This window comes from Dioscorea cayenensis, chromosome 10 (assembly GCF_009730915.1).
Source record: "Dioscorea cayenensis subsp. rotundata cultivar TDr96_F1 chromosome 10, TDr96_F1_v2_PseudoChromosome.rev07_lg8_w22 25.fasta, whole genome shotgun sequence".
NCBI classification, from domain to species: Eukaryota; Viridiplantae; Streptophyta; class Magnoliopsida; order Dioscoreales; family Dioscoreaceae; genus Dioscorea; species Dioscorea cayenensis.
The window spans coordinates 9,959,420-9,986,915 of NC_052480.1; the positions used below are offsets into that span (position 1 = coordinate 9,959,420).

The following is a 27,496-nucleotide window of genomic DNA, read 5'->3' on the forward strand; positions in this document are numbered from 1 at the left end:
ATTCTATCTTAAATAACATTTTTTAAAGTTTATCAAAAATAGCATACATGTTTTTATTACATCTATTTTCTTCATGTATGTTTAGTAAATTTAAATAAATATTGTTAAAATAATGCAATATTTTATATTTATAATTATTCTGCCGATTAATCCTTATGTATTATGACTTTTTTTTATTTGTTATAAATAATAAATCTAACATGAATCACAAGAGAATTTGCAAGAATTGTTTGTCCGATCTAACCAATTCTATGAAATACTCCTTCATTCCATTCTATAAAAAACATTCGAAGCCTTAAGAACTACTCAATAGTTGTTGAATTAAGTATTCAAGCTATAGATCTCAAGGGAAATACAACTACCAAGTCTTCAATACAAAGTTCATAGAAATTTAGATATACAAGTAAATCACGTGTATTGTAGCAAGCATGGGTACTGAAACAACGTGTATTGTTATTGTAGCACTATTACTATAGCATAGGAAGTAGAGTTTTAAAACCAAACTCTATCCCGAGAAAATCACGGTTTGAAGCACTCCTGTGAACTTGGCACTATACCATTGTTACTGTTGCTCTGACATTGTAGAAAATATACAGTAGCACTTGGACTGTAGCACCAGAAGAAAATTTAGGTTCTGGAATAAACACGGTCTAAGCATGGTCACTGTAGCAAACCGTGCTCCCTCTGAATTTTCTAGATCTTCTTGCTCTTCTCCACTTTGAGTACAAAACTTTTATCTAATCAATACAATAGAAGTATCAAACAATAACAAAACTCAAAGACACACAATTTAGTGTGGAAAATCCCATCAATCAAGGGGTGAAAAACCACGGGACCCTAAGGTAGTGTTTGTTTAGAGGAATTTGGAGTTATATGTAACTTGAGTTACTTGGTTTATTTCACACTATTCTTAAAACTCATATAAATCAAATTACATTCAATGAGGGGTTTGGTTTTATGCCCAAATTGGGCGTAAATCAAAATCCAGGGAGTTGAAAATCCTTAGGTGATGTATATATATGTGTGTGTATATATACATATACATACACTATATATATATATATATATGTGTGTGTGTGTGTGTGTGTGTGTGTGTATACATATATATATTAATGCATATACATATATATATACATATACAGAAATATATACACACATACACATATGCATATGCATATATATACACATATATATACATATACATACATATATATTTTATATAAACATACATAGGTATGTTTACATATACATATATACATACATATACATATATACACTTCTACATATATACAAATACCTATACATAGTATGTTTACATATACATATACTCACATACATATAAGTATTTATATGCATATATTCATATATACACATATATACATACACTTATATAGATATATACTGATATACATGTACATAGATGTGCATTTATACACACATAACATACACTTATACACATGTGTTTTCCAATTTCAAATTTACAAATCCTTCCAAATAAACAAAAAATCTTATAATACAGTAATTCTAGTTACACCCAACCAAACACAAGATTTGACTGCACTATATTTTGAAAACCAAGTATTTCCAGTTACATTGTAATTGGAAGTACACTGCATTTAGAATTACATCCAAATAAACACCACCTTAATAATCCTTTCCACTATGTCAACAAAGGATTACAAGAGTTCTCTCTAGCTCACTAGAGGATTACAAGCCCAATGGCCAACAAACATAAACTAAGAGAGTGTCAATTATACAAGCATCATCATCATCATCATCATATCATGGATATCAAATAAACATCAAGTAATGATCAAAGGAAAGATCAAACCTAACCAATTGGTAGAGTTACTTGCAAGGGTCCTCCATTCAGAATTTGAGTGAGATCCGGCGTAGTATTGTTGTCTGATCTTCTTGCCCTAACTCACACCTTTCCTTCTTCTTCACTTGGTTTTCTACTGATCGCTCTCTCTCTCTCTCTCTCTCTCTCTCTCTCTCTCTCTCTCTCTCTCAATGCAATAATCATCACAAACATCTCACATCTAAACAAATGAGAGTTTTTAACCCCATGTGAAATTTCAATCATACCTTCATGAGTTCCACTGTTAACATAGCTTCGATTTTTATTTTATTTAGAGATGGGCCCCTCTCTCAATGCAATAATCATCACAAACATCTCACATCTAAACAAATGAGAGTTTTTAACCCCATGTGAAATTTCAATCATACCTTCATGAGTTCCACTGTTAACATAGCTTAGATTTTTTTATTTTATTTAGAGATGGGTCCCACTTGTTGGTTAAGCCCCACAAAATGGAGGTTGACTCAACAAATCCTCACCCTACCAAGATCAAGCTTATTGAAAGGAAGAACACTCCGAGAGAAATTCCGAATAACTTTGACAAATCCTAGCCTTTCCACTCCTGAGAGATCTAGGCCGATACCTTATCCATCCACCTAGCTAAACTTCTCCTTCAATTGGCTTATCTTCCTTTCGCACCTGTCTCGCCTACACATGTCACAACCTTCTGACGTGCTCCCTAGTCTTGAGTGATTTTGTTGACCAATATATAGGTAAACATAATAGTATCTTTGTATAGCTAGGTTTCATTTGGTTCAAATGACAAAACTCCACTAATCCACCAGCTAGTTATTTCGGTGAGTGAGGCTCCAAAGGATGCCTCCCCGTTATGTTGTTCCTTAAAAATCATGAGGAAATATATTTATAGGATAAATAAATGGTAAGTACGTAATAATAATATCTTTATACAAATTATGCAGCTTTAGAAAATAAGAAAAAAATGATTTATTGTTTTTCATTAATGTATAAACACTACAAGAAAAACATGAATTTGGCACGATTTATTTGGCATGGTTTTTATTTCATGCCAAATTTGTCATGGAAGTTGACCTCAAACTCAAAGGTAGTGGCAAAGTTGTTATGGTATTTGACACGGTCACTAAATTGTGATAATTTTGTCATGGTATTTAGCACCATTTATGTTTTCATCTAAAATTTAGACAAAAACCTATGCCAAAACTGTGGCAAAAACCGTGACAAACACATCATCCCATTATTTGACACGGTTTTTGTCACGGCCAAGCAAAAACCATGATAATGGAGTACATAGCATTTGGCATGGGTTTTGGCACGGTTTAGGTTTGGCCGTGCCAAAAACTGTAACAAACACATCAACCCTTTCTTTGTCATGGTTTTTGGCATGGGAAAACAAAAAACCATGCCAATATTTGGCACCAGTTTTGGCATGATGTAGGCTTGTCTGTGTAAAAAACTGTGACAAACACATCAACCCTTTTGTCACTATTTTTGGCACAACCAAGCCTAAACCGTGCTAAAAACCATGACAATAGGGTACATGACATTTGGCATGGTTTTTGTTAAAATTTAGCTTGGTCGTGCCAAAAATCGTGACAAACACACCATATCTTTCTTTATTACGGTTTTTGACACGGAAAAAACCAAAACCATGCCAAAAACTGTGACAATAGAATGCATGGCATTTGGTACTGTATTTGGCACGGTTTAGGCTTGGCCGTGCCAAAAACCGTGACAAATGCATCAACATTTTCTTTGTCACGGTTTTTGGCATGGCAAAACCAAAATCATGCCAAAAACCGTGACAATGGAGTACATGACATTTGGCACCATTTTTGGCACAGTGTAGGCTTGGCCGTGCAAAAAACTGTGACAAACATATTAACCCTTTTGTTGTCACGATTTTTGGCACGGCTAAGCCTACACCGTGCCAAAAACCATGACAATAGAGTACATAGCATTTGGCATGGGTTTTTACACCGTTTAGTCTTGGCCGTGTTAAAAACTGTGAGAAACACACCGTCTCTTTCTTTGGCACGAGTTTTTGCACAGTAAACCCAAAACCGTACCAAAAACTTAATGTTACTCTATATTTATAATAATTACATAATAATTGTACTCTATTCATAATAATTACTCACCCACAATAAAAAAACACTTAATTTTTTATATTATAATTTAAAATTAGATAAGGTTAAATTTTGTTGCATAATTTAATTACGCATACACGTGATATTCTATATTTATAATAATTATACTTTATTTATAATAATTACATAATATTTATACTCTTTTTATAATAGTTACGTACCCACATTAAAAAAAACTTAATTTTTTTCTTGCATAATATTTTCTTAGGAACTCTCTACTATGCTTGACGAAGATATATGAGAATTTTGTTGCATAATTTAATTATGCATACACATGATATTCTATATTTATAATAATTATACTCTATTTATAATAAATACATACACACAATAAAAAAAATACTTAAATTTATATGCTTTCATAATATTTTCTTAGTAACTCTCTAATATGCTTCACAAACATATATGAGAATTTTTCTTGCATAATTTAATTATGCATACACATGATATTCTATATTTATAATAATTATACCCTTTTTATAATAATTTTTTATATTAACATTTTATTATTTACTAAACCGTGCGAGGCGATATGTCACATGGTTCCTTAAGCCCCGCACTGATGGATCAACCCAGTCTGGAACCTGTCGGATAGGAGAGAGCTCAAGCACATGTCTTAGTGCCACAAACTCACTTGATGGTGAGCATGAACACCAGAGAATTCAACACAATCATAGCATCAGACCTGGAAGACATCTACATGGAAAGGTACCATATTGAACCACAACACATGCTACAACTGTGCAAGCGGTATGGAGTACATGAAGATATGGCGACGACTTATAATGACGATCAAGCAGTTCTTCAACATTGTGCTGGCGTTAGCAAAGGAACCATGCAAGGTGATCCAATAGGCGTTAAATGGAGTAAAGTTGTAAGGCATGTGAGTAGCTATCATGCTGTCATTATCAGTTTTGTTATAATAGAGTGGTGTGTTTTCCTTGTGAGGTGTGTGAACAATTATCTTATTATCTTATCTTAATTTATCTTAATTTTAAAGTTGATCTTGGAATAGAGTGTTGTTTTTATGAATCAATAATCGTAGTTATTAACAATTTTGGTGGATAAGGATTGCATTGGTTAGAAAATTTGAAATCATAAATGTTAGGGATGGGGCATTAATTATATATTCATATCATATGTTTGTAAGTAGGATTATTTTCATTTTAATAATAATAATAAACGTATAATAATATCATATATTCCCAAGTATGATTATTTTTGTTTTTATAATAATAATAATAATAATAATAATAATAATCATAATAATAATAATTTTAGACATTGTGCTATTTAGTTTGTCGATGTTAAATTTAAGTTTTAATCAAGAGATTGATTGTATTATTAGTGAGATGCTGGGGAGCCAAATTTAAAGAGTCTTTTTTTTTTTGTAAACTAAGTTTTATATTTATATATGAAAAAACTAAAATGTATAGCTTAGTATCATCAGAGAACCGGTTTAAATTTCAATATTATTTTTTTATATAATTGTGATAATATTTATATGTTAGAATTATAATAAATTAATAAATTAAAGAATTATAATACTTTCAAATTTATTTTAAAAATTAAAAATTAAGAAATAAATATATATTTAATAATAATAATATAAGGCTTTTCAATATGGGGGAAAAACAGTTTTCCCAACTCACTCAAAATTTCACACTATCTTCACTGACCGCCAAATCCCAACCTTATCTTCTTCAGCAACCTTGTCTTCCAACATCTCGTGAGTATAACCTCCTGAGCTTAACCTCTGGCGCCATCTCACTTACTCCATCCTTTTCTCCGCCCACCACTGCCTACAGATCAACCCAATAGCCCATCCGACAAGGTAACAAGAACAGAAGCTAGCGCTGCCGACGATCCTTCAACCTCGGTGGCACCGACTCACAGCCCCCCGTGGCCATCAGCGGGGTCTAAGAACAAGTCAAAGCCCCCATCATTGTCACCTGTGACAGTCCCAACGAGCATGGATCTCACGTCCTTGAAGTCTCCAGCGGTGATGACGCAGTCGTGGCGTTTGCATGCTATCTGGTGGCAACATCATAGTTAATGACGCAGTCGTGATGTCGTAGTCTTGCATGCTGCCACCTCCAAGGATCCATTCATAGCTTCAGCAAGATTTTAAGGAGCACCTCAAGCACCTTGCCAAGATCGACCTCCAGATCCTCTCTGCCCAAGTAATAATTCCATCTAATCTTCCCTCCTCTCTAGCATTCTCCTTTCTTTTAAGCTTGGATCATGGATTTATGGATGGTTGTTGATGGATTTTGCTTGATCTGGTGTTATTTAAAGTGTTCATTTTGACTAATTGGTGGAATTTCTGATCCAAAGCTCTTCAATCTGAAAAAGAAAAAAAGAAAATATTATACCTTTTTCATTTCATTTGATCTTTTTTGCTTGCCATTGATTAGTAACCTCACATTTTTTTAATATTATAAAAATTTTATTTGATTTAAGAGAAATATGGATGTCGTATGTTTAAATCTATGTATATATATATATATATATATATATATGTAGCATTACTTTGAACCTCACATATCATGTAGCAGAAGGAGATTGCAGCGATATCATGAGGGTGTGAGTAATGACATTTTCCCACCTTCCTTCATATTCAACTACATTGGTCGAGTTCAGGGTCATCCAAAGCTTAGGTGGGTATCAGAAAATGAGCTACATGTAGTACATACATACATATTGCAAAATTGCCCAGATGTACAACCATATTACAAGTAAGCTATTATTAATTATTAATATGTATAATCATACAACATGTTAAATATTTAACGATTAGTTCACTTCATATCCGTAGGATATCTTTCAACTATTTGCAAGGTAACACCGCTAATGCTATTGATAAGGCAATTGACAAGCATTTCCGAATGTGGTTTGAAAGTTTTGTAAGTAATGATTCGAATATGTTGAAACTACATAAAAAATTAATGAAGAATTTCATGAAATAATTTTTGGGATGTAGGTTGCAAATGAGATCAATCAAGTCACGGATCCTCTCTTGCAGAGCATGGCTTGGGGCCCATCTAAGAAAGCAACAACATGGCCGAGATATCTCATTAATGGTTATAACTTTCATACTGTCACACATGGCATGGAGAAGGCCACCAAAAATAGTGATGTTTGTGTACAAGGGACCAATGCTGATGGTTCATCTACTAATTTCTATGGTTTACTTGAAGATATAGTCAAATTTGAGTATCATGGTAGTAAATAGAATTATGTCATTCTTTTTGAGTGAACATTGGTTGACCCAATAAATGGCACTAAGGTTCATCCGATATATAAGTTGGTCGATATTAATTATAAAAAGGATTTATCCAAAGTATGATCAATTGTGTTAGCACAACAAGCTATTCAAGTAAACTACGTTGACTACCCAAGCACAAAGAAGAATAAGGTTGACTGGTTGGCTGTGTCTAAGAACAAAGCTAAGAGAATGGTTGAGGCAACTTGGCTAGAAAAGGATGGATTTGCATATCAAATGGTGGAAATTCAATCCTTAACAGGAGTCAATTTTATGGAAGAAATGCCTCATTTGTTTGACCCACAAGGCATACGACTTGTTGTTGACTTATCTGATATGTTATAACCCATATCAGAGGTAGAGACTGAGCAGGACGATGAAGATGAATTGACAGATGATGAAGAAAATGAACAATCTGATGATGATGATGATGATGAACATGATTTTTAATACGTTATGCACTATGAACTTGTTTTATCTCTTTTCTATATGAACCTATATTTTTGTTTTTCAAATTGGCTATTATACATTTGTGTTGAATATAAGTTTTCTTTGTAGTTTCACCATAAAAATTTAATATTGTCAAATGTTTTATCAAAATAATTACTTTGTAGAGATGCAACACATACTTAAGTTTAACATTTATATTTACATTTGTGCTTCTATGTAGGTGGACCGATAGTTTCACTTGAAGAATGCTGGATCGCTTTCAATATTTTGGCACAACATCAGATTTGACTATCATTTATAATGGCTACCCTTTTTTTTCAAAGTTATATAATTATTAGATCAAAGCTAACTATTTATATTTGTATACTTATCTCATTATTGTCCAAGTTGTTGTTTTAGTTTTACCATTCAAGACTACTTTATTGTAGCATCAGGATAGGGTCAATCTAGGCGTAGATCTAGTGGTCGATCAACATCGAGTAGTGGTGGTCAATCCACATCTGGGCAAGGCCGATGCACCCCAAATATTCATCAAACATCTGCTAACCCCACTATAGTATCTAATACATCTGCAGATTTGGGAATGCTTCCTTGTATACATCCAAATATTCAAGTAACAACAACAATGGCTCCATCGACACCAATTCCACAACCTTCAATCGTTGCACCAATTGCACAAAGCCCTCCAGTACTATATGTTGAGACTTTTGCTCATGCCACTGAGGACCAACAGATAGAAATGGAGGGCCCCTCTAATGAGTCTGTGAGCACTGGGCCCCCAAGGTTATCACCCTAGATAGCTTAATTATGTGAGTAAAATTCTATGTTATAATAATTTTATAATTTTGTGTTTAATTTTTTTAAGTATTGTTCTCCATTTTACTTAAAGTGTTTTCATATCATGGTTTTTCAAGAGATTATGAAGTTAAGAGAATAATCCATGAATTGGTCAAAGGTTACTATATAGAGCCAAGGACCGGATGGGGGAAAGTGCCCAAAGATGTGAGGCAAAGGATATTCATTGCTTTTAGGGTAAATATCATTTAAACAATTAAATTCATTCATGCTTTTTAATTATGTATGTCAACTTTGAGAAAAAATAACTTGCATAACATGAATCTTCAATCATGCCGCATTTAAGCCATGAGGCGAGTGAATGGTTGAAGAAAAATTTGTATCTTGCACATAATCTTTACAAGGCTCTATTTCCATTGATGGGTCTTGAGGTTTTGGGAAGGTTTAAAGAGGCATTGGGAATTAGATGAGTTCAAGAGAAAAAGTGAAAAGAACAAACTGAATAGGACAGAAATTTGAAGATCCTCCACTGTTGTTTACCATGGTGGATCTGTCAATACTACTGTGAACCGCCATAGACTAGCAATGCCCCTAATTCATGTAAATTCCATTAATATTATTGTTTATAATTTACCTTAACTTTTAACTTTTCTTTAATATGTTTTTCTTTAGGCAGAGGTGTCATGCCCCGATCCTAGCCGGCCATGTGGCAACCGCCATGACAACAAGGAGTGGACCCTACAACATCCTACCTCCTAGTCATCGTAAGGCACAAAACATACCCACTACCACAATGAAATGAAGAGGGTGACAACCTCCACTACAGAACCAGCCAGGGTTCCAAATACAACCAGAAAAATACAAATACAAGAACAATACACAAGAGTCAAGTCTAGTGGATCCATAAAATTTACATGCACACTGCTCTAACCTAAACAAGGAGAAAAAGAGTAGGTCACCTTACTGCCTGCCCAGCACAACCCAATCTAACGTCGCAGACTGAGAAAGAAGAACAGAGAGTACTTAGTAACAGATGTTACCCAGTGAGTGGTGATAACATAGATATAACAGAGTAGTAAAGCATTCCAAATAGTAATTACCACAATAATAATAACATATAAGAGTAGATCCAGGTATTCAACAAATTAACAGTTAATACAATAATTCAAAAATAGTACAAGTAAATAACATTTTCCAACACATTGAGCACCGCTCAAAATACAGGCTGGCCTCAAACAATTCCCAAGTTAATCGTGGCCGCGACTTGCTACAGGACCACCAAGGTGTTTTAAAACTTTTAAAATTCACAATACTGCCTTCCTTGGTGTTGGCCACTGAGATTCCCGTGTGGTGACCTAGGGTTTCTCATATATAAGAATTCCCTGTCAATGGCTCTGCGCACCTCTTGACTAGGGTAAACTCAAGGTTGACCACACTGCCTCCCATTAGGCCTGACCGTGGAACCCCACACTGCAGTATTGGACAAAAGTCCACTGTCGCCATCAAAATCTGAATGCCTTAGTGCAATTCTTTTCCGATTCCAACTCGAGGAATCAAGCATACGATGCTTAAATACGGAAATACACATCAATCCATGTTGCTTTGCATGTAAAATATGCATACATATACACGTAAATATGTATCTTTCAAAATACATATGTATAAGTATACTGGAATCATCTATGCCAAAATAACTCCATACTCAAAATATCCATATATATATATATAGCAAATGAAATTTGGTTTAGCATCAAATTCATGATATAACACATATAAAGAAATGCTATCATACTCTTATTAAATCTATGCAATTAACAATTAAACCACTCACAAAACCCGTCGTCTCGCCTTGAGACACGCTCACAGGTAGGCAATTTCCTTCCCTTGGGAGGAAGCTTCGCCACCTAGAGTCAAACAAAGAATCCAAGAACTAATGAATACTAGAATGGAAACTAAAATGCATGCGAATGCAAGGTTACATGTCGAACATGTTACTCTAAGTGTTAGGTAATAACGGCGTCATTTTGGACCCAAACGACCTCTATTCAAAGTAAAACAAGTTCCAATGAGTTCCAATGAAGAAGGGCTTCGATTTGGACCAAAGAAATACAAGAAAAGGCCAAGGTTTTCTGGTGCTACAGTCTTTTCGAAAATTGCTACAGTTACCCGCGAATTTGCTATAGTAAAATCGGCCTTAATTGATGGTTTATCGATGATTTACAACTCCAAATCGCGAAATTTTTCACAAATATACACACAAATGAATCACAAGATAGAGGGCTTGGATTTGAGTCCAAAAACAACTCAAACCAAGGTTAATTTCTATGGTTTCAAGGATTTTCAAAAATAATTAAATACGAAAAAAATACAAGGAGAAAACCTTGAATCAAAGCCTTGCCAAGCTTAGGAGAATGAGAGGAAGAGAATAGAAGTGTTGGTTCGCCGAGATAGCTCGCCGACGAAAATTTTTTAAAATCAATGGTTCGGCCAAAATGAAGGAAAAGAAAAAAAATGGGAAATAAAGAGGTAAGAAGTGAATAAGAGCAAGAGAGCCACGTTGCTTCTTTATCCATTCAATTTCAGATTTTTTAAAAAAAACTAAAATTACCAAAATGACCCTCTAATAGAAAATAAAAATGAATGAGTCCAAAAGACCGTTTTGCCCCTGGTTTTTAGCTAGTTTTCACACACAACCTACTGTGCAGTCATGGAAAGATGACACTAGTGCAAAACGAGCATTTTGCCCCTAGTGCATGTACAAAAATTGAAAAAGAGGCAAGAGGTCCAAAAATTGGGACAGAGTACCATAAGAGGAATTAGGTAGAGAGGCGATACTAAAAGAATGCTTTATCCGCACACAAAAAAGAGTATGGCATACTCAAGGTTGGTCATGCCACACAACTTGTTGTAAGTATGAGATAACTTTCTCAAAATAAATGCATTTGAAATTAAAGTTATGGGTTTAGGTTTCGTGTGAATCGTAGGGATTAATTTTACACTTTGTTAATAATATAATTTATAAAAAAAACAACAAAAAGGGGTTATTATGGGAACATAATGCAAACCAAAGGTGTGACAAATGATTTCATTGTCTAGGAAATATTCATTTGTTGTTGGCAAGTAAAAAAAATAGTGAAATATTGCATGTTTAGCTCATGGGTTATTGGTTTATTTTAACTGAAAATGACTCATTTTAAACCTTTAATATGTATTTCACAATATAATTAATTAAACACACTCTATAATTTCAGTTCTAAACTAACCATCATATATGCTTTTTAAAAACATACAACTACATATGCATGTACACAAACATATGTATGTACCTTAGAAGAGATGAATGAACATATCTCGTTGTTTTGGGTGTGTTTTGAGTAGTCTTAGATCTTTGTAAGTGTTTACATAGGGGAGGAGGTGCCTAATAATTAATAACATATGTTGGGCAGTAGGGAGGTTGGAGCCTATGTTGGGCAGTTTAAATTTTATTGCTTGTTCATATGAGTTATCTTTGATCATAATTAAGCTTTAACCAACATCATTAGACTTGATAATGCTTATAAAACTATACATATATAGTGATACATTAAGAACTCGATACCTAACATTGTTAGGCTTCAAAGCATCTTCATTCAACTTTTTTAATTATAAGCAGCTCATGAAAAGGTGGTCTAATGCTAAAAAAGTTCAGAGTATTACATAGTTTAGAGACGCTAAATAGTAATGTAGATACTTAAATCATGGGAATTGTATAAACTTCATTTGCTGACATTAAGACTAATTCATACTAATACTACTATATATATAGTTAGTTTAAAAAGACATAAAATGGTAGATATAACATGTATTTACAAGTTTTATGAGGGTATGATTGCAAAAACACCCTTCAAGATTTGTTCATAGTCAGACATGAGATTGATCTTATCTAGAGCCATTAATTTAAACATGCTTTTTACTTGATCAAGAAAGGAAATTTTATGATGTTTATTATATTAGCTCTAATTACTAAACATTCTTTTTTAATTATTTTTCATAGAAAAGACTTGATAATTATCAAATAAAAAAATTTCCAAAAGAGCAACTTTCTCCCATTCTTGCAAATACAAGAAGATAAAATATAAAATCTATTTTCTTGATCAATTTGGTCATCTTAACTCTATAAATTATAAGATTAATGTTTTCAACATTGCCGATATTAAGGACAAGTTGAGATTAATTAAACATTGTTGTTTTTAGATTTGTGAGGTTTTGCATGTACTGGTAAAGACCTATATATATAATGTAAGCTAGTTCAAGTCCAAAACCTCATTGGACTTAAGATCTCAAGATTTATATTGAAACAGTAAGTTGATAAAAGAATATATATATATATTAAGGCTAAACATTTCCATGGTAGACCATTGGTAATGCATTTTACCATTGGCAGGAATAGTAAAACGCTTAAGTGATGTGGCAGGAATGGCTTTGGAAAACAAGCTGCTACAGAAAGAACCCTGAAATTTCAAAAGCATTAATTAATTAAATAAAGATGTAGCACAACTTAATAATGTTCAATAGATTGAGTGTTGGGGAAAACAACATTGCTTATACTTCATTATGACACTTCAACTAAGCGATCATTAAAGAAATTCATTAGAAATTGTAATATTATTTTAACATAGAAAAAACAATAGAAGTTGAGGTGCAGGCTAGGTTTCTTAGACATTTGACTATTTGAGACTTAGTCATGTTTTGCCACATCTAGATGTATATGTTTATATATATATATATCTTTTGTATCCATTATATTTAGCCTGAGTTTGATTTAAACTTGAGCCAAGTTTAAGAAAGTACTAAACCACATTTCATTTTGGTTCGGACCAAACAAAATCTCTTTGGTTTTAGGGAAAAAAATGGAAGATATCAAGCCACATACAAACAATTGTAAGTAATGTAATTACTATTGGATCAAAATTAAATACTTTGTAAATATTATTACCATCACCGCAACATTATTAACTTACTTCTAAGAAAACTTATTAAAAAAAATCCTACTAAAGTCAAAAAAATATTTTTTTCCCATAAGCTAAGCTCTATATTCATGATAGCTTTATCTTGATTCTTGAGTGATGACATATATATATATAAATCATGTTTTAATTTGGTGGATAGAGTGAAATTTATTTATTTGTGACAAGTTTTTTTTTTTATGATATACATTAGTTAATCATGTTTCAATTTGAGGGCTAGTTTTTTTTCCGTCTAATTTTTAACTACTTTCAAAAATAGGAATGCATTTCATGTTCTATGTAAAGAAAGTCTTTGATTAGATTTATGTTATTAATGAGGGTGGTTTTTGAGAAAAAAGTCTGTTCAATGAACATTAATGGTATGTCACCTAGGAAAGTCTGATCATGTAATTGATATGTTTCCATCTCCATTCCAATATTCTTTTCTATGATAAGTCTCTTACCAACCTCATGTTCTTTCTAGTTATTCAAAACGTGAATCATAAACTAACAATTAATGCGTTAAAGAAATAATATGTTCATAAGTTGAGCTTGTTAAACCTTTAATATTTATTAGTTTCATTTAATATTTGAGAATTGGTTTATAAACTCAAACTGATTATATAATTTAACTCATTGTTATTTAACTCACTATCATTTAATAATTTGTTTATTTTTTAATGGATGTGGGAGGAATTTGACAAAGAAATAGTAGATAAATGCAGTCAAGGGGTGGATGAGAATTCTATTAACCAAGATGAATTATGGGATGAGATAGCCATCGGGAGTTGTAACAGAGTAGTCGGAAAGGGTAATATTGTTAGGCAGATGTCTTCATCCATTTACAAGTCACGCTTGGGATCGTCTAAATCAACTAAACAACTTTGCAATAGAGTTAAGGAATTGGAGGAAGAGCTTGCTAGGCCTCATGCTGAGGCTGATGATCGATTACAAGCATCTGATAATCAGTTACAAGCTGAGTCGGCTTGTCGAAAATTATTTGAATCATCACTGCTTGCTGCACTTCGTGGCCAAGGTATTGACCTTTCAAGCATGCCTAATTATTTGAATCATCATTGCTCGAGCGCCGACAGGAGTGTCACAAACACATGCCGATGAACACTCTACAATGCCCAAGAGAGTTCGTATTTATCCATCTAACGATAATTCTCTCGAAAACTTGGAGGATGATGTATAGGGTTTATGATAATATACATGGTTTATGTTAAGAGTTTTGTGGAGTTATGTAGATTAGACCCTATTATTGTCATGCTATCAATGCAATAACAATTTTCCTTATTTTATAAATATTGCAATATATATTTTGATGAAATTAAATATAGATTCTATTATTAAATAAATCCATTTGTAATTTTTTTTTCAAGAAAACTGCGCTGAATTTCGTGACAGAAACCATGCCAATATCTTTACTAAATTTAAAACCATGTGAAAGAACATAACAAAAAATGTTCCCAGAACTATATTAAATTTAAAACCGTGCCAAAAATCATGACAAAATATGTGCCAAAAATCATCTCCATGCCAAAATCTGTGACAAATGTGACACTATAAACCGTGCCAAAAATAGTGGCAAACAAACCATGCCAAAAAATGGTGCCAAATAAATTGTGACAACACAAAACCATGCAAAAAATAGTGCCAAACAACCATACCAAAAACCGTGATAATACAAACCGTGCCAAAAACGATGCCAAACAAATCGTGACAATAATGGTGCCAAACAAACTGTGCCAAAAATCATGACAAAACAAAACTGTACAAAATGTCAAACAAACTGTGCCAAAAAATATGACAAAACACCATGCGTAAAACCATGATAAACATTGTCACGGTCTATAAAACCGTGACAAAATTTGTCACGGTATAGCAATACCATGACAAATTATATTTGTCACACATGCTATAGGCACAATTAAGATTCCGTGCCAAAAACCGTTTCAAAATCAATTTGTCATTGTTATTAGACCCAAAACCCTGCCAAATTTTCTATGCTAAATTTTTGTTTTTTTATAGTGAAACTCTTCAAATAGATTTTAAAATTTCTAGTGATCTATTTGTAAATATTGTAAAACAATGAAAAATTATAACAGTAAAATTAGAATATAAAATAATATAGAATAAATCTGAAAATGTCTATATGGAACGCTTGTTTATAATAATAATAATAATGATGATGATGATGATGATGATGATGATGATATAAAAAAAATTAAGCATATAAGCTCTTATGCATGTAAAATGGTTTATTTCAGTATATGTGGTTTTCTCCAACATCTAATTATCAAGGTTGTCAGACCCGCCCCGGGCATTGACTCGGTTAAGTTCAGGGGTCAGGGGTGGATAGGTTTGACCGGGTTGAACAGGGGTTGAACTGGGGTCAATAATAAAATATTAAAAAAATATTATAATAATTAATATTGATAAAAAATAATATAACTTTTGTTTTAATAAATTAAAAACATAATGAGTTAAATATTTTAATTTATATCCGTTCTTGCTATTTTTAAAATATCTGAAATATAATAAATTAAATATTCAAAATTTTAATTTTATATATATTGATTTTTTAAAAATATAAAATATTAAAAAAAAACCTAATCCAAATCCCAAGACTTGAATCCCGGGACTCACAAAAATAAAAACTAATTTTAAAAACTCTCTCTCTCTCTCTCTCTCCCTCTCTCTTTCTCTATCTCCCTCGCATCTCCCTCTCGCGTCTCTCTTCCATCTCCTCTAGCCATCACCGACTCTCTCTCCTTGGCTTCTCCAGTTCTCCCTCTCGCTGTCTCTCTTCCATCTCCTCTAGCGATCACCGACTCTCTCTCCTTGGCTTCTCCAGTTCTTCCTCTCGTTGTCTCTCTTCCATCTCCTCTAGCCGCCTCCCACACTTCTACCCACCGCGCCACTATTCTCATTTTCTTTTTCCGTGATTCAGTGTTTTTATTTTTTTATTTTAATTTTTTAACCTGTTATCTGGGTGAATCGATTTCTGAGTAAACGAGCCGGTTCATTGTCAAACTGACTAGGTCATTGAATTAATACAGGGTTTCTTTACACCCGATTCAAAAGGCATGCCCGGACCAGTCACATGGCAGTTTCTAGTTTTTCCAGTTGAACCGGACGGGCCAATCCTTGTCTGACAACCTTGCTAATTATTATTTTTTTTAAACATCGAAAATTTAAATATAATGATGTTGAGATTTAGTATAGATTATAAATAGCGATGAATTATACAAACATTATGATTAACACTTGTCATGTTGTTTGAATTGATCTAAATAATGATGTTTTGCTAAAAGAAAATGAGATTCTTGTTAAGGTATTATGAATTGTTTTCTTTTTAATTTTAATATTAATTGACTTTAAAAAAAATATATTTTCTTTATTTTGACTTAAAAAAAAATATTTGCTAAAAAGATATTCTTTTAAAAAAATTATTTAACATTTTTCTTTCTTATTGTTTTGAAAATAATTGCAAAACACATAATGAATGAATATAATTCTATTGTGTGTGTGTATATATATATTATATTTCTATATTTCTCGACACCTTCGGACTTAAAATTGCATGGTTTATATGGTTTTCATGCGATAATTATTTTATGTAAATAGCATATATCCAATTTATTTTTATTCATGTAAAACATTAATAATTCGCTCCAAAATTAAATTGTATTTGCTTGCAATAAAATATAATAAAACAAAGAACATAATATTCTGATGAAACAATCATATAACGATATTTTGAAATACCAAAGGACATAGCCCAATGATACACTGGGTCCTCTCACTTGAGTGAGAATCGAGTTTGATTTCTTTGACCACGCTCTACACTTTCAATGAGGATGAGGACACAACAATTTTTCTTTACCCGCAGACACCTCCAAGGGTTGGTGTATGCTTGTTGATCTTAACCATTCAATCAAAGATGCATAGTAATTCAATCAATCACAGCCGTTGAATATGATTTTTCTAGACCTACAGTTAAGCTAAAATAAACCCAAAGAACTTCCTAACACTGGTCTGGTTGGTGGTGCAAACATTTGGCAAATTTTTTTGGCACTATTTATCTAGCTACTAATGTAAAACCTCTGTCTCTCTCAGTGATCTTCTCTCTCATATTTTTTTAAACTCTGGGGTTGTTCCTATATATATATATATTAGAGCAAATCAAGAATATTTCCAAATGAATAATAATTGGAAAGGGCAGTCTAGATAAAAGATCATTTTTTAAAAAAATTTATTCATCCCTAATGATTTATGAAAATAATGATTTATAATTATTTTCATAAGTTTCATTAACTTTAATTGAAGAAATCTACTCTGCTCTATTTTTAATCACTTAAAAGACTACAGTCTAGTATACTATTGGTTATACTCTGCTATTTATTATATATCAATTTTTGTCAAGCATGATATTGCGATTTGTAATTTATTATATGTTAATTTTTCTTAAGTATAACAATGACTAATTATAAATGTGGTAATTTGTAAGATCATTTATTTATTATAGACCAAATTATTTTTAAGTATGATATGATGTCTATTGACTAATTTTAAATGTGTTAATTGGTAAAAATATAGGTTAGGTTTCTCAAACATTAATTTTTGTTAATTGATATCATGTTAAATTTCCTCATTTATTTAATATAGACTCATAATAATTATGCTAATTTTTAACTATTATTTTTTAGTGACTATGGGTTAACTCTTTTATTATATTTAAATTGATGTCAATATGTGCTTTAAATTTTAGAATTTTTTTTATTGAATGCGATAAGCAAATATACAATTAAGGGTGTGTACATTAGATGCATTGATGATCCGTTCATGCGCCTTCACTCACCCGATACGGATTGGGTTGTAAATACGCACCTACAGTTGGGTACTATTAACACCATTGTGTTTAGCTACTGTTATAATTAGACCAGTATCGTTAGAGTAAAGTAGTAGTCATCCCATTTGCATATTTTGCATTAAGTCTTTTAAGTTGGCCACTAATAACAATACTATTATTTTGTTAAACACTAATATTTATATAATGGTTTTCTTTAAGTCAGTATTTTGATTGTTTACATTTTTATTTTAAAAATCCTCCATGTATTATTTATCTTTTAAAAGACTAAATTTTAAAGCCAAATTTTTATGTATTGTATGAAGTTCATTTTTCTTCAAATATCTTTGACAAATTTAAATAAATAATTAAAAAAACCTTTTTAAAGTTATATCATGGTGTACTCATTAATTATTTTTCTCATATGTTTAGATATGTTAAATGCTTTTCAAATCTAAAATTCATTGGTTTTTTCCTATTAGAAAACTTAAAATTTTAGTGAAAATTCAAATTCAAATTCCAGTTGATGTTTTTTATTGTTCAGTTGTACAAATAAATATAAAGTTGCCCTAATGAAGAGAAGAAAAAGATATCTAGAGAAATATTCAAAAGATTTCAGTATTTAGAAGAGGGAATGACAAATAAATTTTAATTATTTCCCAAAAATTAATATTTTATTATTTATTTTGTTCTTTATGTACTCTATGTAGATGAAAATATTCTGGAACTTTTCATTCAATTATAAATCACTAGGATTAAGAGATATATGTTCCATTTTAAAAATTTGAAAATTATAATATTAAAATAATTTAAAAAAAAAATTGGAGGAGGTGTTGCTCTTGTCCACATTATTTTAAAAAACACAAGAAGAAAATGGTGTTGCTTGACATATCACCAATGTAAATGTAACCCCATTTTTAAATAATTATTTGGAGGAGGTGTTGCCCTTGTCCACATTATTTAGAAAAACACAAGAAAAAATGGTGTTGCTTCACATATCACCAATGTAAGTGTAAGCCCGTTTAAAAAAAAACAACAACAAGTGAAGGGATATACTTTAAAAATATCATTATTGTTAAAAACTTAAAAAATTTGACACATATAAATAAGCAATAAAATAAATAAATGAAAGTAAAATAAATACCTGAAATTATTGAAAGGAAATAAATGAAAAATAATATAGTGAGAAGAAGAGCTATATTATTCAAGATAGTTATATATACAAACACATATTGGAACCCCTATTTATAGGATTCATGGTGTACATTGTTAATGTAATGAAAGGGATATTAATGGAGGAGAAACACAACCACATTTAATTCTTAACACATCGATTCATAACATTCCCCCTTGGATGTGTATAACCAAATGATATACCTCATTAAAACTTTATTAGGAAAAACCCAATGGATAAAAACCTAGTGAATGAAAAAGAATACATGATCCTTGGCATATGGAGTAATTGCACCCTCATTAAAAACATTGCCCTCGAGAAAACCCTATGGGATAAAAACTATGGTGAAGGAAAAAAGAGTACAGCCTTCCCCTCATAAAAATAACTATCAACTTGTTTCAGCTATGATGTTTTTTAGTCTCCTCATCCCGATTTTGTGCACAAGAATCTGATGAATACATTTTAGAAGTGATTTTTGAATAAATCAGCTTGATTTTCATTAGATTGAATCTTCTGGACTTCTATAACACATTCTTTTGAAAGATCATGGGTGTAGAAAAATTTTGGTGATATATGCTTTGTTCTATTTCCTTTAATGTAGCCTCCTTGTATCTGGGAAATACAACCACTATTGTCTTCATAAATTATTGTGGCATTTGTTGTAATTGATGGTAATTTGCATGATGGTTGTATATATCCAATCATAAATCATAACCACTGGCATTCCCGACTAGCTTCATGAAGAGCTAAGATGTCAGCATGATTTGATGAAGTAGCTATAAAAGTTTGCTTCATAGAATGTCATGAAATAGATGCAGCATTATAAGAGAAGATATATCCAGTTTGAAACCATCCTTTATGATGATCCGACAAGAATCTGGCCTTTGTAGAATCTGTGAAATTGGATGAAGGATCTTGGGAATAAAACAAACCCATATTGTAGTTCCTCATAAACAATGCAGTACATCCTTAACTCTTTTCCAATGTCTTTGTGTCGGTGTAGAACTATATTTTGCTAGGAAATTTACTGCAAAAGCTATATCTGGTCTGGTATTATTTGCAACATATATTAATGCACCTATTGCACTTAGATACGGAGTTTCTAAGCCAAGAATTACCTCTTCTTCACTAGGTGGATGAAATGGATCCCTCTAAACATCAAGTGTCCAGACAATCATTGGGGTACTTAATGGATAGGCCTTATTAATATTAAATATTTTCAACACCTTTTCTATGTAAGCTGACTGGTGAATAAATATTCACGTAGGTAAGTACTCAATTTGTATACCAAGACAAAATCTTGTCTTTCCCTGATCCTTCATTTCAAACTCTTTCCTTAGATATGATGCTACAATTGCAATTTCATGAGCAGTACCTACAAGATTTAAATCATCCACATATACTACTATCACAATAAATCCGTTAGTAGAACTTTTAATAAATAAAAAAGGATATATATTATCATTTTGGTATCCTTCTTTTATCAAATAGTTACTGAGACGGTTATACCACATCACTTGAGATTGTTTTAACCCATAAAGAGATCTCTGTAATTTAATAGAGTGCAAATGCCGCTGCTTTGAAGCGTCTGCCATTTTATATCCCTCAGGGATTTGAATATATGTCTTTTTCAAGTAATCCGTATAGATATGTTGTGATAACATCTATCAACTGTATATCTAATTTATTACTTGTTGTCATGGTAATTAGAAATCGAAAAGTGATCACATCTATTACAGAAGAATATGTCTCCTCATAGTCAACACCAGCCATTTGAGAAAAACATTGAGCAACCAATCTTGCTTTATATTTATTGTTTTCATTTCTTTTTCTCACAAATACCCATTTATAACTAACTAGTTTTATCCCTTCAGGGGTTGGAATTGTCAGCCCAAACACCTTACATTTTGAAGGGAATTTAGCTCAGCTTGGATAACTTCTTTCTATTTTGGCCGATCCTTTCTTTGTCGATATTCATCAATAGATCGTGGCTCTGGATCATTATCTGTGTTTATTCCAGTGTCTGTAGCCACATTATAGATAAATATATCATTTATATCATCTCACACTGATTTATTATTATACTATCATCTACATAACAAATTGAGTTTTCAATATTTTTAGAGATATTATTCCCCATTAATTCTATTTCATTGACATGCTCTGAGGGTTTAATATTTACTCTCCTTTTTCACATGGGAGATCCTCCTTTTTAAGAGCTTTATTTTTTTTCTTCCTTTTTCTTGGAGGTAAATCTTTTGCACTTGTTGGTCTTCCATGTTTTTGGGGTTGGTTTGTTTTATATTTCGTTTGATTTTAATGGGGTAATATGTATTTTAATTGTTTATTGAATTATTGTTGTATTATTTCCTTTAGAATTCGATATCATGGCGAATATCATAAGAAGAGAATTTGAGATTCTTAAGATCTTTATGAGCAATTATATATCATGGAACCTTAATGTTAAGCTTTATCTAAATGGCAGAAACCTGAGAAAAACAATTGAGGCTGCTAATAATGAGCCAATTGATAATAAATCAAAAGAATTGATATTCATACGACATCATCTTAATGATGGCTTGGAAAATGAATTTTTGACTATTAAGGATCCACATGAATTGTTGTTTTCCCTAAAAGAGAGATTTGAACATCTAAAAATGGTTTATTTGCTAAAAGCAAGTAATGATTTGGCAAATATCAGTTTCAAGATTTTAAAACCGTACAAGAATATAATTTTGAGCTATTTAAAATAGTTTCGATGTTATGTCTCTATATAGAAATAGTGACAGAAAATATGATGCTTGAAAAAACATTTACAATATTTCATGCTCGAGATGTTATATTATAACAATACTACAGAGAAAAGAATTTTACTAAATTCTTTGAATTAATTTCTTGTCTTCTTGTGGCGAAACAAAATAATGAATTGTTGATGCTAAATAATCAAACCTGACCATCCTGATCAACACCTTTGCTTAAAACCAATTATGGGTAAGGAAAATGGTGTCATCGTAATGATAGTTATAAGAACCGAGGTGGAAGAGGTTATCATGGTGGTCGTGGCAGACATGGTCGTGTTTGGGGGCAAAATTATTTCCGACCACTCAATGGTAAAATAAATGTGCATCAACAAAAACAACAAAACCACAATGATAGATTAAATAAGAAAAGAGATATATGTCACCATTGTGGACTGGAGGGTCATTGGTCTAAAATTTGTAGAACCCCTAAGCATTTTGTCCAACTTTATCAAGATTCACTTAAAGGAAAAAAAGGTATAGGTGTTGAGATAAATTTTGCAGACAACTCCATAGAAACTAACTTTGTTGATGATATAATTCAGGATACACACTTAGATGTGTCAGACTTTCTCATAGATTAGATTTTTAATATATGTACTATGTTTTTATTTTTATTCAATGTGTTATACTTTACATTCAAGTTATATTCTTTGTTGTGCTTTTTATATAGATAAAATATGGCTGATGATGAATGCATTGTTGATTATGGAATGCCACACACTGTATTAAAAAAAATATATATTTTACATCATTATCATTGAAAAAGGCTCTTATTGCCACAATAGCTGGGTTATTAGACCTAATTGAAGGTTCCGGTAGAGTAGCACTAGTGTTGCCAAATGGAACACCTTTGCAAATTAAAAATACTCTGTCTTCTTCAAAATCCAGAAGAAACCTTTTAAGTTTTAAAGATATATGTCTCAATAGATATCATTTAGAGACGGTTGATAAGGAGGGATAATAATATCTTTAATTATATTGCTCAAGTTGTTTCATGCAAAAAACATGTACTTTGAAAGTTTTCCCTGTATATCTTCAGGATTATATTGTACATGTATTAAAGTGATGGAATCACATACGGTCTTAACATGGAAGGTTAATGATCCAAAAATATTTAAACTATGGCATGAAAGACTTAGGCATCCGGGTGCTATTTTGACGAGTTGGATTGTAACTAAAAACGATGGACACCCACTGAAGGATTATAAAATCCTAACAAATAATGAATATGCATGTTTAGTATGCTCAATGGGGAAACTGATAACCAAACCTTCTAAAAGTAAGGTGGATGGTGAATCTCCTAAATTTTTAAAAACAATACAAGGAGATATATGTGGACTAATACATCCATCATGCAGTCCATTTAGGTTTTTTATAGTTTTAATCGATGCATCAACTAGATAGTCCCATGTTTCACTTCCTCTACAAGAAATGTAGCTTTTGCAAGATTATTGGCACAAATTATCTGGCTTAAAACACAATTTCCAGATTATCTTATAAAGACAATTTGCCTTGATAATGCTATTAAAAATTTACATCAAAATCATTTTATGATTATTGTATGGCAGTTGGAATACAGGTTGAGCATCCAATAGCTCATGTACATACCCAAAATGGGTTGCCGTTGTCATTAATTAAAAGACTCCAAATAATTGCTCGTCCAATGTTATTAAGGACAAAAATGCCTATAAGTGCATGGGGTCATGCTATTCATGCTGCAACTTTAATAAGGATCTGGCCCACTGTATGTAATTCATATTCACCACAACAAATTGTTGTTGGTAAAGAGGGTGTGCAGTATATATGCCAATAGCACCACCAAATCGTACCAAAATGGCTCTACTAAGCAGACTTGGTATATATGTTGGTTATGACTCTCTCTCAATTATACGATATTTAGAGTCATTAACTAGAGATGTATTTATTGCAATATTTACAGATTGCCATTTTGATGAATCTATCTTTCCTTCATTAAGGGGAGACATAGTTATTCAAAATGAGCTAAAAGATGTTGATTGGAATGCATCCTAATTATATACATATGATCCTCGTATGAAAGAATGTGAACTTTATGTTCAAAGAATCATTACATTGCAAAATATTGCAAATGAAATACCTGATGCGTTCACAGATGCAAAAAGGGTAACCAAGTCAATATACTAGCTGTCAATACTCCTGCAAGAATTGAGATATCGACTACCCCATTAAAAGCAAAAGAAATAGAAAACAAACCACGCAAAAAATGTGAAAGGCCAATAGGTGCCAAAGATTTAGCTCCAAGAAAAAAGAAGAAGAAAAATAAAGCTCTTAAAGAGGGGGATCTCCCATGTGAAAAAGGAGAGGAAAATATTAAACACTCAGAGATATCAATGAAAAAGAATTAATGGGGAATGATATCTCTGAAAAATATTGAAAACTCAATTTGTTATGTAGATAATCGTAAAATAATAAATCGGTCTGAGACCAATATAAATGATATATTTATCTATAATGTGGCAACAGACATAGAAATAAATACAAATAATGATCTAAAGTCATGATCTATTGATGAATGTCGACAAAAAAATGATTGGCCAAAATGGAAAGAAGCTATATATCCAGGCTAAGCTAAATTGCCTTTTAGAACGTGAGATGTTTGGGGGGACTGTGCCAACACCTGAAGGGATAAAACAAGTCGGTTATAAATGGTATTTGTGAGAAAATAAAATGAAAACAATAAAATTATAAGATATAAAGCAAAACTGGTTGGTCAAGGTTTTTCCCAAATACCTGATGTTAATTATGAGGAAACATATTCTCTTGTAATCGATGGGATCACTTTTTAATTTCTAACTGCCATGGCAACAAGTAATAAATTAGATATGCAGTTGATGGATGTTGTTATAGCATATCTATAAGAATTACTTGAAAAAGACATATATATGAAAATCCCTAAGGGATAAAAATTGCCATACCCTTTAGTATTTGCACTCTATTAAATTACAAAGATCTCTTTATGGGTTAAAATGATTTGGAAGGATGGGGTATAACCGTCTCAATCACTATTTGATAAAAGAAAGGATACCAAAATGATAATATATATATCCTTGTTTATTTATTAAAAGTTCTACTAACGGATTTGTTGTGATAGAAGCATATGTGGATAATTTAAATCTTGTAGGTACTCCTCATGAAATTGCAATTACAGCATCATATCTAAGGAAGGAGTTTGAAATGAAGGATCTGGGAAAGACAAGATTTTGTCTTGGTATACAAATTGAGCACTTACCTACTCGAATATTTATTCACCAGTTAGCTTACACAGAAAAGGTGCTGAAAAGATTTAATATGGATAAGCCCTATCCATTAAGTACCCCAATGGTTGTCCGGACATTTGATGTTCAGAGAGATCCAATTCGTCCACCTAGTGAAGAAGATGAAATTTTTGGCTCAGAAACTCCGTATCTAAGTGTAATAAGTGCATTAATATATCATGCAAATAATACCATACCAGATATAGCTTTTGTAGTAAATCTCCTAGCAAAATATAGTTCTACACCGACATGAAGATATTGGAAATGAGTTAAGGATGTGCTATATTATTTATGAGGAACTACAGATATGAGTTTGTTTTATCCCCAAGATTCTTTATCTAATCTCACCAGTTTTCCAGATGCCAGATTCTTGTCTAATCCTTATAAAGGACGATCTCAAGTTAAATATATATTCTCTTATAATGGTACATCTATTTCATGGCTTTCTACAAGGTAAACTCTTACAATTACTTCATCAAATACTGCTAAAATCCTAGCTCTCCATGAAGCTAGTCGGGAATATTAGTGGTTGCGATCTATGATTTAATATATACAACCATCATGCAAATTACCATCAATTACAACAAATCCCACAATAATTTATGAAGACAATAGTGCTTGTATTTCTCAAATACAAGGAGGCTACATTAAAGGAGATAGAACAAAGCATATATCACCAAAATTTTTCTACACCCATGTTCTTCCGAAAGAATGTGTTATAGAAGTCCATAAGATTCAATCTAATGATAATCAAGTTGATTTATTCACAAAATCACTATTAAAATGTATTCATCAGAATCTTGTGCACAAAATCAAGATGAGGCGATTAAAAAACATCATAGCTGAAACAAGTTGATAGTTATTTTTATGAGGGGAGGCTATACTCTTTTTCCTTCGCCATAGTTTTTAACCCATAGGGCTTTTCCGGGGCAAGGTTTTAAATGAGGCAGCAATTACTCCATATGCCAAGGATCATACATTCTTTTTAATTCACTAGGTTTTTATCTATTGAGTTTTTTCTAGTAAGGTTTTAACGAGGCTTATCATTTGGTTATAGGCATCAAAAGAGGAGTGTTATGAATCAATGCGTTAAGAATTAAATGTGGATGTGTTTCTCCTCCATTAATATCCCTTTCGTTACATTAACAATATACACCATGAATACCATATATAGGGGTTCTGATATGTGTTTGTATATACAACTATCTTGAATATTATAACTCTTCTTCTCACTAAATTATTTCTTAATTATTTTCTTTAGGTAATTTGGGTGTTTATTTTAATTTTATTTATTTATTTTATTACTTATTTATATGTCACAAATTTCTTCAGTTTTTATCAATACTGATACAATGGAAACGACAAATAATAAATTTAATATTAGTTAATATAAAGCTAAAGCATGTATGAAGTAAATCAAAAGAATATATATATATATATATATATATATCAAAAACAAAGTCGTGCTTATAACGTGTTAAAAACTAAAGAAATTTGTGGCACATAAATAATCAATAAAATAAATAAATGAAAGTAAAATAAATTCCCAAATTACTTAAAAGAAATAAATGAGAAATAATATAGTGAGAAGAAGAGTTATAATATTAAAGATAATTGTATGTACAAACACATATCAGAACCCTATATATAGAATTCATGGTGTACATTGTAATGTAACAAATGGGATATTAATGGAGGAGAAATACATCCACATAATTCTTAATGCATTGATTTATAACAATTATCATCTATGTCGATAATGGTTTACTTTCATACATAGTTTTTTCTTTATAAATGAACAAACTTAGTCACATTGTTACGGACGATTAGGTATGTCACATGAAAGCGAAAAGAATCTAATAATAAGAAAAACACTAAGGCTGTGTTTGAT

General features: G+C 31.7%; 1 protein-coding gene across 1 annotated transcript; it reads left to right on the plus strand.

Annotated features, from left to right (window-relative positions):
• The first annotated feature begins 14,166 nt into the window (after positions 1-14,166).
• On the plus strand, positions 14,167-25,858 carry LOC120270287. Its single transcript, XM_039277306.1, has 2 exons — positions 14,167-14,518; positions 25,473-25,858. Exons 1-2 carry the CDS (start codon positions 14,167-14,169, stop codon positions 25,856-25,858), a joined length of 738 nt encoding a protein of 245 aa, XP_039133240.1.
• Positions 25,859-27,496: the final 1,638 nt, after the last annotated feature.

Coding starts and splice junctions, on each gene's coding strand:
- LOC120270287 (XM_039277306.1), top strand. CDS start 14,167: ATGTGGGAGGAATTTGACAAAGAAATAGTAGATAAATGCAGTCAAGGG. Junction 14,519..25,472: donor TGCTGCACTTCGTGGCCAAG/GTATTGACCTTT, acceptor TAAATCTTGTAG/GTACTCCTCATGAAATTGCA.